Raw genomic sequence first — 16,832 nt, forward strand, 5'->3', positions numbered from 1 at the left:
TTTTTGTGCGAAAAACTGAAAGTATTTATTATCTTAAGACAATATACCTTCTACTCAAATATACATGGCAAATTTCAGCGTGATATGTCACATAGTTTGTTTTCTGTACTACTGTAAACAAGTCAAGCTCGAGTGTGTTCTTCGAATTTAACGATGGAAATTCAAGTTGAGCAAAGAATTTGTTTGAAATTTTGTTATTCCAACAAAATTTCGGCTTCAGACGCCTTAAAAATGTTGCAGACAACCTATGGGGACTCTGCTCTATCGCGTGCAGGTGTTTTCCAGTGGTACAAATCGTTCAAAGAGGGCCGCACATCAACCCAAAAAACCACGCCAAAGTCGCTCAAAAATTAAGGTTATGCTGACTGTTTTTTTCGATTACGAAGGTGTGGTGCACTCGGAGTTCCTTCCGCAAGGCCGATCGGTTAACGCTGAATATTATTTAGACGTTTTAAAGCGTTTGCGCGAGAACATTCGTCTTAAAAGGAAGGAATTGTGGGACAACAAGTCATGGTTCTTGCATCACGATAATGCACCAGCTCACACATCACGTCTTGTTCGCGATTATTTGAACAAAAATAATGTTAATATCGTTCCGCAAGCACCGTATTCGCCTGATATGGCTCCATGTGACTTTTTCCTGTTTCCCAAGCTCAAGTTGCCGCTCCGTGGAAATTATTTTGAGACAATTGAAGTCATAAAAGAGAATTCGAAGAACACACTCGAGCTTGACTTGTTTACAGTAGCACAGAAAACAAACTATGTGACATATCACGCTGAAATTTGCCATGTAAGCTTATAACAGTCCTACCAAAAAACAAAAAATTTATTTTTGCCATATGTCATACGCGGACCGTTTTATTGATAACGTCTCGTTCATATTTGAGCAGAAGTAAGCTTAAAACATTGAAAAATATTATTATTAGATATTACGAATTTTTTAAGTAAAAAATATAAAAAAGGAAAATTTTAAAGTGCTGGAGGATCTGATAGTATTGTGTCGAGCAACATCAAGCACACTAAAAATAGAAGGAGAAGTTCGGCCAGACAACCAATAAATGGCTAATTATATACATAGGCAACTATGGTTTTGTATATAGGCATCAGTTATGTAATGAAAATGCTAACTTGTGATGGCTATAAAATTGTTTATGGTGATGGTATTTCATATCTATATCTAATTATATATATATAATATATATTTGGCGCTTACACCCTTTTCGGGTGTTTGGCCGAGCTCCTCCTCCTATTTGTGGTGTGCGTCTTGATATTGTTCCACAGAGATCTACAGTTTCAAGCCGACTCCGAACGGCAAATATTTTTATGAGGAGCTTCTTTCATGACAGAAATACACTCGGAGGTTTGCCATTGCCTGCCGAGGGGCGACCGCTATTAGAAAAATGTTTTTTTTTAATTTGTGGTTTCACCGAGATTCAAATCTACGTCCTCTCTGTGAATTCACGCACCAACCCATTCTTCTACGGCGGCCGCTCATATCCCATCATAGCCAATATATATATTTGATCTCTTTATTCCTATATGGAACATAGGGTCTCTGTTTTGTTCGTCGTTTCTTTCTCCGCCTCAATAATCCTTCTCAAAGTGTTAGATGATCTTCTTCTACGGCAACCACCCTGCAGGATCCATTCAACAGCAGTTCTGGTGACGTCGTTATTATGCCGGCGTAGTGTGTGGCCAAACCAATTACATTTCCATTTGGTAATTTCTCTTACAATAGATTTCGGCTTTGTGACTTGCCAACGCAAAGTGGTTTGTGTAGTATTCGGCCAGAATATGCGCATGATTTTACGCAGCGATTAGCAAAACTTTGAAGTGTTTGCGCATATTTTTGCGACAGATTCCACATTTCACGGGCGCAACGGAGAACCGACTTTACGTTAGTCTCAAAAATCAGTAGTTTGTATTTCTACTTATCTGATGCGAGCGCCTTATTGAACTAAGCTTGCTGAACACCATCTGTGTTTTCTTTATTCGCTCTTTAATATCAGTACTGGATTTTCTATTCGCCACGATGACACTGTCAAGATAAGTAATGGAGCTCTCTTCCGCGATCGGAGATCCATTTATGGTGGCGTTGGCGGGGTGCACCATAACCTTCATAGCCTTGGTTTTTGCGATATTTATTTTCAAACCCGCTTTGCTTGCATATCGTAAAACTGCTTTAAAATTCGTTCGTATATAAGTATGATTATGCTCTAGTAAGGATAAATCGTTAGCGTATTCTAAATCTTCTAGAGGATATGTTAGACCCCAGCGAATACCTTTCTTCTGTTTGATAATCGATATCAGAGTCACATCAAGAGCAATGTTAAATAGTGGGGGGACAAGTACGCAACCCCGGCGTATGCCTTTTCAGCCCGGACTATTTCGCCTGCCATCTCTTCGTGGATGACTTTACTAACCATATTAATTTTGATGGTACGCCCCTGCATCTCATCGCTTCCCAAATAGCGCTGCATGCTACGCGATCAAAAGCTTTTTCAAAGTCAATAACTATAAAATAGAATGGGGATCGCCATTAATTTCATCGTTCAAAGAATATCCGTATCCTATTTATATGATCCACGCTTGTTTATTCTGTCTAAAGCCTGCCTGCCCGTTTCTTATATTTACCTTCGTTGTTTATTATACGCGCGATTACTTTGGTGCTATATTTGGAAGGGTGATACCTCTCCAGTTATTGCATTTGGTCAGATCATCTTTTTTGGGAAGGCTAACGATCAAGCCATCTTTAAGCTCGTCATGCAATGTTTCATTCTGCCAGAACTCATCCACTAGCGGCTTCATAAATGTTGCACTATGAGAGGGCTCAGCTCTGAGAAGATCAAGGGGAATGCCGTCGGAGTATACTGATTTGTTTATACGTAGATTTTTTATTGCTGCTTCAATTTCTGTTTCTTCTGGGCTATCTATGTTGATGCCTTCCCTTTCTCGCATACTTTGATGTTCTCTTTTGTAACGCAAGATACCATGTCTCTTTAATGTTTCGTCCGTCTATTAATTTGTTCTTCTTATTCTTATTTTATGCTACAGAGGTTCATTTGTAGTGAATTTTTTGGTGGTTACCCTCTTCGTGAAGTTACACAGATCTTTTATTCGGTCAGTATCGGCTGTTTTCTGAGCTTCTTCTGCTAGTTGTTGGGTTCATTTTCTTTTGGGACTACGAGTGCTTCGTTTTACTCTTTTATTTGTTTAGCATATCTTGTGTTTAATTGTGCTTTGCCATTTCTTGCCTTTTTGACACTAATGTGTGCTTACTTGTGTCTATCGCAAACAGATTAATTTTATTGATTTCTTTGAGAGTCACTGCAGGGCGCCTTCCTTCAGCAAGCAAATTTTACTTAAAGCAATTGATTTAAAATACGTAGGGCATCTGAGGTGGTATATTGAAGGTTGATCCAAGCAAATATATGAACTGGAATGAAGTCTTTACTGGACATTATTTGATTTTTTAGAGAAAAACGAGTCATAGCTACCTTGCATCATACCCAAGGCAGGTAGGTCCTCACACACTAACCCTAAAGACTTCAGACCCATCAGTCTAACGTCATTTCTTCTCAAGATCCTGGAGAGAATAATAGATGAATACATACGGGGTGTCGTGCCTTTAAATAGGCTCTCTTCGGCGCAACATGCCTATACTAAAGGGAAGTCCACAGAAACCGCCTTACACTCACTAGTCGGGTTGGTGGAAAAAAGCTTATCAGACAAAGAGTTTGCATTGGTTGCTTTCGTAGACATAGAAGGCGCCTTCAACAATATAAATGCAAACGCTATAGTAGATTCATTAGAAGACTTTGGAGTTGAACCACATGTCGTAGCCCTGATAGAAGATATACTCATCAAAAGAAAGGTAACGGCTAAATTAGGAAGCACTACTCTAAGCAGAAAGGTCTGCAGGGGCACACCGCAAGGTGGAGTCCTCTCCCCTCTTCTTTGGACTTTGGCAGTAAACTCTCTGTTGCTGACCCTGGAAAGAGGGGGTTGCCACGTCACAGCTTACGCAGATGACGTAGCAATCGCCGTTAAGGGCAAATATCCTAACACCCTTATGGATATTATGCGCTCTAACATGGCCACGCTTAGAAGCTGGACTGAGAGTAGGGGACTCGATATAAACCCCTCAAAAACTCAAATAATTCTCTTTACAAAGAAACACAGGCTCCCTATAATCTCCCCGCTAACTTTTAAGGGTGTGGAGATTCCTTTGAAAGAGAACGTCAAGTACCTAGGACTCATATTAGACAGGAAACTCACGTGGAAATCTAATATTGAGGAAAGAGTAAAGAAGGCCAACGTTGCATTATACACTTGCAAAAAAGCGGTCGGTAACAAATGGGGACTTACACCCCGTATTACGCACTGGCTCTATACTTCGGTAGTTAGGCCAATCTTAATGTACGGAATACTTGTATGGTGGCCATCTGCTCAAAAGGCGACTTACGCTAAAATCATGAGTAAGGTCCAAAGAACAGCTTTTTTATGCATCTTTGGCGCTTTAAGGACTACTCCAAACAAAGCGCTGGAAGTGCTAATCAACTTACCTGCCCTAAATCTGGTAGGAAAACACGTGGCCGCTGCCTCGGCGCTCAGATTAAAAAGTATGGCGCTATGGAAAGACCGGCGCTTTGGCCACGCTTCCATTTTGCACTCTGTGAATAGTCATAAACAAGAAATAGACTACTCTATCCCTAGACTCACCTTTGAAAGACTCTTCAAGACGAGTATACCGTCAAGAAGGGAGTGGCATACAAGAAGGCCATGGAGAAGGGGGGAATTAAATTTTTATACAGACGGCTCCAAGCTAGACGATAAGGTTGGCTACGGAGTTTTCTCGAAGGAATTAGGACTGGAATTATCCGTTCGACTACCAGACTACTGCAGCGTCTATCAGGCAGAGGTATTAGCTATAAAAGAAGTGGCTACTTACCTAAATACGCACGCCCTAACAAAAACGACTATAAATATATTCTCGGATAGCCAGGCGGCCATTAAATCAATGAATGCGGCTATGCTAAGATCGAAGGTTGCACAGGAATGCCGGGCAGCTCTAAATGATATTAGTGACGTATTCAAGGTCAGCCTTATTTGGGTTCCGGGACATAGAGATATTGAGGGAAACTGTAAAGCAGATGAGCTAGCCAGAAAGGGTACCGCTCTCCAACTGCTGAGTGATAAAAGTACCATTGGAATACCCATGGCCACGAGTAAACTAATAATAAAAAACCACTTTATCCAAGAGGCCAATAGGTCATGGAGAAATGAAGATACGTGTCTAACAGCTAGGCTACTATGGCCGCAAATAAACAAGAAAAGAACAGAGGAATTGCTTAGTCTCTCAAGAGACAATATCTCGAAGGTCGTGGCTTGTTTAACCGGTCACTGGCTATTTGGCAGGCATTCCTCGAGGCTAGGAGTCTTCTCCCATGAATATTGCAGAAGTTGCAGAGATGAGGAAGAGGAAGAAACAGTTGAGCACTTCCTCTGCAATTGTCCAGCCCCAGCTAAAATCAGAGCAGGTTGTCTAGGTAAATACTTTTTTAATTCTCTTACAGAACTGTCTGGCGTAGGGTTGGCATCAATACTACGCTTCATAAGAGCCATGAAATGGTTCCACGAAGGAAGATAAATGAGGTTCCCGTGTAGCACAGTGGTATCACAACGGACCTGTAAGGTCTAAGTGAGTTGGTCGTGCAGACCGACTACCACCATAACCTAACCTACCTTGCATTAAAATTTTCGATTGTATGATGTATACTAACCAAGGAGTTTGTGCTTGACTGCAATTCAAAATACATCAAATATTGTTTCCAACATTTAAACCCTCATAAGAAGTAAATAATTATTATTGAGAAATGGTTGTAATCTTGGTAAAACAACATCGTAGAGGACTGTAGGCTTAGTAAACTTAATCAAATAATAAAATAATTATAAATAATCAAAAATCACAGGCGGCGCAAATTTATCACGAAAAGTTGCTTTTGAATAACTTTTTTACTAAATACAAAAAAATTGGTTGATGTGATGAAAATCTTTATTTGACTTTTACGCGCTCAATTGCTGGTCTGTTTTTATACTGCACCTTCTAGTTCACAAGTGTCAAATCCGAGTGACGTACGACGCCATTTGCAAAAAGTATAAATCTTCCAATAGAGTACTTGCCCATTCTTATTGCAATCTATGCAGTCAATGATGATACGGAGAAATTTCGCCCGCAGCGAAATATCTCATTCTAACCTTGGCTACATAAAACAAAAATTCTTTACCCATTTCTCTCTAACTATTTAAGCTTTAACTACTTCGTCTGTGCTATGAGTTTTCCTTTGCATCGCTATATATTTGTACTCGCATATCCATATATATGCACACATATCTACATTTCATCTGACGCTAACTCTCTTCAAAGACCAAATAATTATCTCGTTTAAAAGCCTTCACAGAATAAACAACTGAAGAATATGGGATGCCGCTCTTGGTGTGCTTGTGATGGCATGGTGCACTTCAACAATTGCCAATGCAAACTATTTGTTATCTTATGCTCGAGAGAACATACAAACGAACAAAAAAAAAATATGTGAAGAGGAAGAAATCAGTGACTCAACATGGAAAGTGAACGAGGAGTAGCCCCACTTTTGGATTTTGTGTCAGTGTGTGATTAAATGTTTGCAAAGTTTCTGGAATGTGTTGCCTCGTCTAACGATTTCTTGTGGCACATGCGTTATACGAGTTTTATGAAATAGACATTTTTTCTTCAAGTTAGCAGAGTCTAGAGATAACAAGCAGAGAAGTGCCGCATCGAGGTGCCTATACATATATCACACACTTATCCTTTGTTATGATGTCTGTCTAGATGGTGCTTCCGAAAATTTATATTCTACCCCCGAGGAATAGATGATTTTTATGAAGAGTTTTTTCATGGCAGAAATATACTCGCACGCTTGCCATTGCCTGCCGAAAGACGACCACCATTCAAGGTAAGATAACAATTTCTATCCTTTGGTGTTTCATGCCCACAAAGGGTTTCGAAACTGGATTCTACCGAATGGCAGTTACGTACAAGCCCATTCGGCTACAACGGCCGCCATGCATTGGTGTAAATAACAACGAACTTGCATGGATGCGTACCAACTCGTATACTTTTCCGCACACATTAAGTGTGTCGCTTTTCATACTAACACACAAACATAAGAATGGATGTACTATGACATGCTGACTATGTGGCCCTGACAGCGATTTCCAGTTCGTCAACATTGTATGTCCTTTTTGAGCTACAATCAAATAGCATCTACCAATATACACACATGATTTTATACATAGCAGCACAAGTACGCATATATGTCACACAAGCGCATGCCCGCACACACACTCACAATAGCATAGGTAAAAACGATGTGAGAATATTGCCTGTGATTTTTCGATTACAAAATTCTGTATGCTCAAATTTCCATTTCAATCTAAGCCGCAATTTATGGTTAAGTCCCAAAAGGGATTTTCTGCTTACATATGAACGAAAATACATAGGAGTGTACATATATTTACATATGTATGTATGTATGTACTGTCAAATATGCAGGGTCTTCCAATGCGGTTAGCTTCTTGAGCAATATGTTGTTTTGACAGCTTTTGCAGTTTGATGGGGTAGTGACCTATAGTTTACTAAAATTAGTTCGAGAACCGCATAAAAATATTTGAAAGGCACTACAAAAACGGTAGATATGTGAAAATTCGCAATTTTTTAAAGTTTTCGATATTTTAGGTCATTATGACCGCACTGCAAACACCAGCGCACGTTCATTCCGCGTTCTGAATCAATCACCACTTCATCCAACCAACTAACCTCCTTCAAAATAGAAAGTATGATATCTGTGGCATTAAGGAATACAAACGAAAATATTTTTTCACAATTAATAGTCATCCTTTAAGATCAAATGGCAATAAAAACCTGTGACGTTTTCTAACAGATGCTTTCCATTTCAATTCAACCAGGCTATTCGGGTCATGTTCTTCGATTTCGATGTAACTCAAATATGTTGCTCTCTGGTCAAAATAATGAGACACGTATTTTTTTGTTCGCCCGAAAAAAAATTTTTCCAGATTTATCGGCAATTTTATTTTTCGGCTCAAAATCGAGTTTTTTTAATTATATAAGAAATAAAATAAAAAGTCTTCAACTACTTTTTTGCAATTGTTTCTACATGAAGTCGCTCATGCCAGTAATGATGATCATTTTGAACCCATATAATCATTAAAATGGGTTCATTTTTGACTAAGTTATGAGCATTAAAAAAAAAAAATTCTTATATAATTAAAAAAAATCGATTTTGAGCCGAAAAATAAAATTGCCGATAAATCTTGAAAAATTTTTTTTCGGGCGAACAAAAAAATACGTGTCTCATTATTTTGACCAGAGAGCAACATATTTGAGTTACATCGAAATCGAAGAACCTGGGTCAGGTTCTTAGCCCGGTTGAATTGAAATGGAAAGCACCAAGAGTTTCCTTTTTAATTTGAGCAAATCTTGTCTTACGTTCAAATCAAGCCCAAATAATTGGACATACAGCAAACAAATTCTGCAGAAATTATTCAATGCTTGTTTCAGTGAATAACGGTACATATTATTGCAACTCGTGTGCACTTGTTGGAAGTTTCTATCTTTGTCATTCAGAGCATTTTTCACTTTTCAAGAATAAACACCTCAACATGGAGAGTCAGGCGACACTTCGGAGTGCTGGTTGATATAAATAACTTAAATGTTATGTTAAAAACCAAAGAAAAAAGTTCCGGTGAAATATATAAATTGGTTACAAACCAAGGAGCCAAGGTGGTCGCTTCTTAACACATCAGTGCCAAAGATCTCAAGCCTGATTCGAGCGAAGGCCGGGCAGACACACAGAAAGTGGTCCACCGACTCATCCTCCTCTCCACATGCTGGGCAGAGTGCACTGTCACAGATGCCTACCTTTTCCATGTGCTTTGCCCATAGAATGGATTCTTCATCAGTCTAACCAGGTGTTGACAGTGCCTTCTGCTTAATGATAGGAGATCTGCTACAGTCGGTCGGGCATAACAGGTAACATCAGTTTTATCTGCAGCCTCTTTCAGTTTGCTAACCGTGGCTTTGGGGCTTCAGTTGTGGCTCCAGTTCTTTGGGTGGAATGACAGAATGAGCTACGGGCCAATGAAGTTGGGCTCAGAGCTCATCCTAACGAAAGAGTGAGAGATCTCGTTACCCGCGATACCCACGTGTCCCGGGACCCATGTAAGCGTCAGAATATTAAGTCTACCGACATAGTTCAACCTGTATTTGCAGTACTTAACTACCCTTGAAGTGGTTGAAGAATTGTCTGAGGCCATGATCGCAGCTTTGCTGTCGCTGCAGACACTTATAGATCTGCCTCTTTATCTGTTTTCCACAACAACGTTCATCGCTTCTTGAACAGCATATACCTCCGCTTGATATATAAATGCATGCATTCCAAGAGCAAAATGCAGTTTTGTTCCGCTGGATTCCACGTAGACCCCAGTGATGGAACCATGCTCGGTCCTGGAGCCATCCGTGAAAAAGCGAAAACACAATTGAACCACATTATATCTCTTTTCAAGTACGGCTCCTGATGGCATGGAGCCAAGGGACATGGCGGGGATTGTTGATTCGCATACGTTCTCTGCTGTCCAATACCGGACGGAGGTCGTTCCAATTTCCATTGTGATTCAGTCTGCAGATGGCTTTCAAGGCGTCTCCTTGGATGAAAACATCAAATGGTGGTAGACTAACCAGAGCATCTAATGCTGGGGCTGAAGTAGTCGGAAAAACTCCGGTGCGACAGATGGCCACAGTGCGGATGGCCGAGAGGGAGTCTACTCATCCAGACCACTGATGCCAAGGTGATAATAGGTCTTATCATAGCCGTGGAAATCCATAGGATCTTGCTTCCCCAAATACACCCTTGTGCCGCCAGAAAGCTGCCAAAGCTTTGTTTGGTTTTGTTTCAACGTGTGACTTCCAAAGAAGTTTACTATCGAGGATTACTTTATGATATTTGATATCTTTAGTTAGCTGGATTTTGACTCCGTTTTAGCTTAGGCAGAACGAATCCATCAAGCTTCCTGCTTCTGGTAAAGAGGACAATACCAGTCTTGCTGAGGTTTGCCGATAGCCCCCTATAAAATCTCATTCTTAGGATCAAACACGGTGGGGGTAGTATATTGGTTTGAGGCACAATGGCAGCGAACGGAGTAGGAAATTTTGCATTTGTAAAAAGTACTATACTATAGGTATACTATATTTCAATATTTATTCATTTTAAAAGCTTATTTACAGCCAAGTGCCAAAAAAAAACTGGGTCTCGGCATTTGTGGAATATCTTGGAACATTTGTCGAATAATAGAGAGCAATTGAAGCGGAGTATGTTAGAAGTATGGCCAAATTTCGTGTTTAAAGTGTAATTCAAGCAAAATGTTGTATTATGCATCCTATTAGCAACTTTTTAATTATTGATGGACATACATTTTTTCCTGCTTTATTTACAATTTTTTGATTTCAGATATTGAAGATTATTAATTTTGTGTTATTTTTGTCGCAAGTTGAAGTTTGTGTTACTTCTCTCATTTATATAAGAAAAAATGCGATAAAAATTGTCAGGGTACATCTTTTCACACTAAACTTGCTGCGTTGTATTTTCCAATGTTTCAGCGGTATTTAAAATTTTTGATGCAGTGTTCCGAAAATTTGTAGACCCACTACTTCATATGCTAATAGACTGATATTTTTTTTTTTCTTTTTTTTACAGCCGATGGCCTTTGTTACTAGCATTGCTAAGTAATTATTCGTAATTTATTCATAATTTATTATTGCACAAATATTTATAAAATATAAAAGAGTAACTCGAACTTGAAAGACCCACTGCCAATAGACTCACACTCAAGCAGCCACACTTCAACTTAGTATGGCTTTACCTTCATTCGACGTTTCGCTTTCGATTGCGAAGCCATTCACATGTCAAGGATCAAAACTAAGTAAAGAAGCAAGGCTGCGGGCCATTTTCAATCAATACAAATTACGAGTATTTTTGGTTTCGCTTAAAGCGTTATTGCCTAATATTTCATTTGTTTAATTTACATGCTTTATTTGGATACAGTTATGTACATATACATACATACAATATCAAAAACATATGCAATTTGTTTTTTTTAATATACGTTTTTGGAATTTTTTTTAACTATCATATGTGTATATATGTACGTCTACAATTTTTATTTATATACTTGCATATATTTTTTCTTACTTCAGTGCAGACTCTTATTTATTTAACATTGACTTTTGATTTTCCATTCATTGCTGGCAATTACACATATCCGTGCACATCCATGCTAATCTTAGTGATCAGCAATCGTCAATCAGCACTTGACTTGCAATCAAATAGGATTTTCCGTCATGCTTCCGCATCGCTTGGAAATGAAATCCAAAATGTAATTGCTGCGTTTGTGGAAGCGACTGCAAATGTACATATGTATAAGAATTTATTTATTTACCCACCATGGCCGTATACTAAGTCATTTGTCTGGTTGCTTTGCTATAAGAGCATTGTTGTTTTACACCATGCATACATACATTTGATATGAAATTTTCCCAACAGCTCCGTCAAGTTACTTAGACGCAACTTTGTGTTCTTCATACTCGCATTCATGTTTCACGCCACTCCATTTTATATCTTTTTTATCGTAAATCCAATTTGTTGGAATCTTTCCATACTTCTTGCTTTTCTTACCTACTATTTCACAAAATTTGTTGTTGGATTCAAAAATTCAAGTACGTGAATGTACATCCCGTATGTTCAGTACGTTTGGCCCCCCTGCTCTTTTACATTACTGACATTTGCGGGCACCACCGTTGTTAAAAATAAATATAGTGCATGAATATAAAAAAATGTGATTCACTTTGTAATATGACTGACGATAAGATTTTCGGATTTAAATTTTATTTTATGTTCATTTCTATTTTCACTTTGATTTTTACTTGTACTGTGAATGCTTTGAAAGATACTCGGATTCACTCGAATTGATGATGCATAATATTATTACACTTTATTGAGATGCTGGGTTCCTGTTTGTTACATGACATTTGACTTAACTCATTGGTATTCTATATATGCGCGGCTATTACACGGATTTGAGAGAGCAATATTAGTTTGAAATATATGAAAATGAAATCCATTCGTTTCTCAGTAGATGGCTGTAGTGATCGATACTTTACGAGGCATCGATTAAACAATTTAAAATTTATGCTTGTTCTCAAGGTGATATTTCACACTAAAAAAATTATTTTGCTGTTTTTTGTTTGTTTGCTTGTAAAGTTTACGTGAATGTGGAAATTTTACCATATTTCAACATAATATTGTTTCTTCTCCAATTACTAGGTATGTATGTGGATGCCGCACGTTTTACTTCAATTTTCAAAAATACAGCATTGACAAATGTTACCATGCTCGCGTTTAACCTCATAAAATTATATTATAAACTCCTTTTTCCGCTGGTACATTGAATTCGCCCATATTTAGAAACTACTCCTGTTACTTTCTATAAAAATTTTTTGATCAGATTCTAAGAGCATAGGATTTTATTGCCTTCCCAAGGCAAACATTTTTCAAGGAAACGTCTGTGGGTAAACGAAAACTATTCACGGAATTCTTCTTGCAAAACACGTGCGATGGCCTTTTGCTTGAAGAAACTATTTCTATTTTATAATTTCAATGTCTTATTACTAAAAAGTCTACACAATGAACTTAACTGAAAATATTGATAGACCTGACAATTTGATTTTAAAATTTCCGAAATTTTCCTCAAGCAAAAAATTGATAATTTTCGGTTTAAAATGGGAAGTTTGCTAATTTTAAAAATAGCATCAAAATTGTATTACTTTTTTTATTTCTATAGAATTCTATAGCCTTATTGCAAACTCCAAAACTCCTACTCTGTGAACATTTCATTCTGATTCTTTATTTTCATACATTTTCTGAAAAGAATTTTCAAAATTATTTCGGATGTAAAGCTGATTTTGTTAGAGATTCCCGATGCAGTTTTTTTACATACAGGGTGGGCTATATAGCGTTTGCTTATTGAACCATCTATTTTTATGAGAATGGTAACACAAATGACATGTCAAATGTGTTCATAATTTACTTAAAGGTTTGACATTTACGAAATGGGACGCTATACGTTTGAACAAAATTGGGAAATATTGAAAACCTATTTCCAAAGTGGTGAGTCTTCTTCTTCTTCCGCGGTTACAGTAAATGGCGAGCGTTACCGTGACATGCTCAACAAGTTTTTGTTTCCAAAAATTGAAGAGGATGACATGGACGACATTTGGTTTCAACAGGACGGTGCAACTTGTCACACTGCCAAAGTTACACTCGAACTCGGCTACCGTTTTTGAATTCCGATATCAATTGGCCACCTCGGAGCTGTGATTTAAGCCCTTTAGACTATTTTTTGTGGGGAGCCGTTAAGGACAAACGCTATGCGAACCAGCCAGAGACGATTGATGCTTTAAAACACGAAATCGAAGTTGCCATTCATGAAATTGGAGCCCAAACAATCGAAAATGTGCTTAAAAATTGGGTTGATCGAATGGCCTACCGTAAAGCCAGTCGTGGCAGTCATTTGAACGATATTATTTTTTATTCATAAATGACAATGTTCAATCTTCAAAATAAAAAAAAGTTTGAAAAAATATTGATTAGTTTTTTTTTATATCCGATTCAAAAAGCAAATTTTACATGGCCCACCCTATATTTCATTTGTTTAGATTTTACAATCAGATAACTTAAGTGATAATGCCTTCTAATCACGGATGGGGATGAATACATATGTAAGGCATGTAGGTACCTTTTTTTCTTCACTTTCATTTTCTTTTCTGGAAGTTCAAATTCTCATTAGTTAAGTTAGTTGGACTACGTGGCACTGGCACTGAATAGAAAGGAAGTTCCCAACAAGATAATCCACCTCATCACAGACCTCGACGTGACCTCCGAACTGGCAGTGCTTCACAAAGGCGATATCAGCGATCCATTCGCTACCAGCGCAGGCGTAAGGCAAGGTTGTCCCCAGTCGCCCCTTCTCTTCGCCATCGTCCTTGATGACGTCATGAGCCAACTGACCCTGCACAAAAAAGACATCGCATGGAGTTTCACCAGACATCTTAAGGACTTGGACTTCGCCGAAAACATCTGACATGCAAGCGAAGGCGGACAGACTAGTCACGTTGACACGCACTGTCGGACTGGAGGTCAACATCGCCAAGACCAAGGCTGTGAGACATAACCACAATAACGCAAGGCAGATATTGGTTGACGAATGCCCAGTGGAATTTGTAGAAAGCTTTTGCTACCTCGGCTGCATCATCACGGCAGATGGTGGAGCAGATAAAGATGTCAACTGCAGGCTAGGGCGGCATTCGGGTGAATGCACACTGTATGGGGAGTTCGCAAACCTCTAGGCGCACTAACCTACGAAGATTCGGCTAATGTGAAATCTGTATTATTGCACAGAAGCTAAACAAGACTGGTCTCCCACACCATCACGCAGAGGCTATAATCCTTCGTCAACAAATACCTCCGCATCATCTGCAGAATATTCTGGCCAAACACCATCAGTAACGATGCACTGTGGAGATTAACGAATGAGGACAAATTATATGCAGAAAGTGGCGATGGATAGGTCAAATGTTGAGAAAACCACGAATTAGCATCCCGAGAATGGCACTGGACTGGAGGGAGCAGAGGTCACGGTCGACCAAAAAACACTTGGAGAAGGTCGGTGTTGCGCTGCGCGAACTAACAGATGCTGACATCTCATGGGACGGTGCAAAAACAACAGCACAGAACCGTGTACGATGCAAGAGTCTTGTCGAGGCCCTATGCTCCCGAGAGGAATGAGCAAGGAAAAAAAGAAAAAGCGAGTTGCACCAAATTTCATAAATAATATATGCAGCAGACTTAGCTTTTATGTGGAAGCCGTTAATAGAGGTTTTCTAACATTTTAGTTAGGGGCAGTGCTGAAACTCACCAGTATTTTTGTGTTTCTCACTTCCATTAAGGTTCAGGTTTATCAACACTGGCAAAGTTTGACTAATTGCAGATGTATATAAGTATCTACAGGGTGGGCCATATAGCGTTTGCAAACCAGAGTTATGCTGCTCAGGTATGGGGAAACTCGTTGTTGGAAGAAGTAGACAAAATTCAACTTTATTTTTTAAAAAGGGTACTTCATCTCCTGAGTAATACGCCATCTTATTGCATTCTCTTGGAGACAAATGTTCCAAGTTTTCATTTGTATACACTGCAGCTTCATTTAAAATATATATATTATTCAAACCGTTATTTGAATATGATGATAATAGATTGCCTCATATACAAAAACAGATATTTTGGGTTGAAGAAATTAGTAATCTGGCACAAACGTTAAATATAACATGTAACTGGGGCACTTCAAATAAAAGAGAGTGGAATAGAAATATAATTTCAATAATAGAAAATCTTCATGATTCGAATATTCGAACTTTATGGGAAAGGGCACACCAAAGCACCCGATTATATAAGAAATTAGACCATAACAACGCCAGAAGCTATTTAAATGATAATACTGGAATCTATAAAATTATTTGGATTATGAAAGCCAGATGTGATTTAATATACTTGGGAAGCCAAAGGGATTTAAACTGCACTTTATGTAACTTAAATGAATTAGAAGACATCACACATTTCTTAGGAAAATGCCCGATACTTAAAAGAATTCGTCAAAGATTTTTTGGAAAATATATTGTAGTTTAAACCGAGATGAAATCATAGACATTTTAAATGGTATTGGCTCTTCTGGATATAATAACTTATTTAAGTTCATCACTGGTGCTATAGAATATACAATAGAAAATTAATTTTAAACGAATTCAATACATGGTACCATAGTAACATATGTAAAATGTAAGATTTTGTTTTTTTTTTTTCTTTTTTCTTCCGACAAACGACCTAGTGTCACTGTCGTACGTTCTAATGTTAATGATTAAAAATGAAATGTAATGTTTATTTTAAAAAAGTCGAACAATAAATAATAATAATAATAATAATAATATAGATATGTGAAAAATATTATACTGCCTAAGTTTAGTTATTCAAGAGCCACATCTTGTATGCCATTGGTAATTTGACTTATTGAATTCGAACATCCATTGAATTAAAAACAATAAACAAAAATAGAATGTTCGAACTATGATATGAGTAGATTTGAAGAAAAATGTATATAAAAAAAGTGTATAATAAAAAAAAAATTCATATTTAATTTCTCATTTTTCAGGACTCTTACGGCTGCAGCAAATTTACCAAGGGCTCAAGCCAGGCAACGAGTCATTTCAAGTGGAAATGGTAAAGCGCATTGCAAATATCACAATGGCCATCGACTTCCTGCATACGCTCGAGGACTTGCGACGTTTCACTAACAAATATATCGTGCTAGATTGCCCAACGGAAATGGCCAAGCAGATACTCATTCAACATGTGCGCGATATATCGCTGGGACGGAGAACGTATCACTATTTGCTAAGCGGTTTGGTAAGCGATATTTTGGCATACATTCATATATGCACACACACATGTGTGTATATACCCATACACCCATGCGCGCGCTAGCAATCAATATATGTATTTATGTGTGTATAAATGCATACATACAAACGTATATTCATTTCAAGGCACGCTCCTAGATTTAAAGCCAAGTAAATAAATCGTTGTGCATTACTGCCAAACCACAAATGAACA

The 16,832-nt window shown here is 38.1% G+C and overlaps 1 protein-coding gene across 2 annotated transcripts in view; it reads left to right on the top strand.

The window, feature by feature from the left end:
• The window catches only part of LOC129242423 (glutamate receptor 1), a 219,166-nt gene that overhangs the window by 99,666 nt on the left and 102,668 nt on the right, over nt 1-16,832 (top strand). For both annotated transcript variants that reach the window (XM_054879050.1, XM_054879051.1), the window contains exon 5: nt 16,372-16,625. In XM_054879050.1, the coding sequence (XP_054735025.1) occupies nt 16,372-16,625 (254 nt within the window). The remainder of the gene's footprint in view (nt 1-16,371; nt 16,626-16,832) is intronic.

This window comes from Anastrepha obliqua, chromosome 3 (assembly GCF_027943255.1).
Source record: "Anastrepha obliqua isolate idAnaObli1 chromosome 3, idAnaObli1_1.0, whole genome shotgun sequence".
NCBI classification, from domain to species: domain Eukaryota; kingdom Metazoa; phylum Arthropoda; class Insecta; order Diptera; family Tephritidae; genus Anastrepha; species Anastrepha obliqua.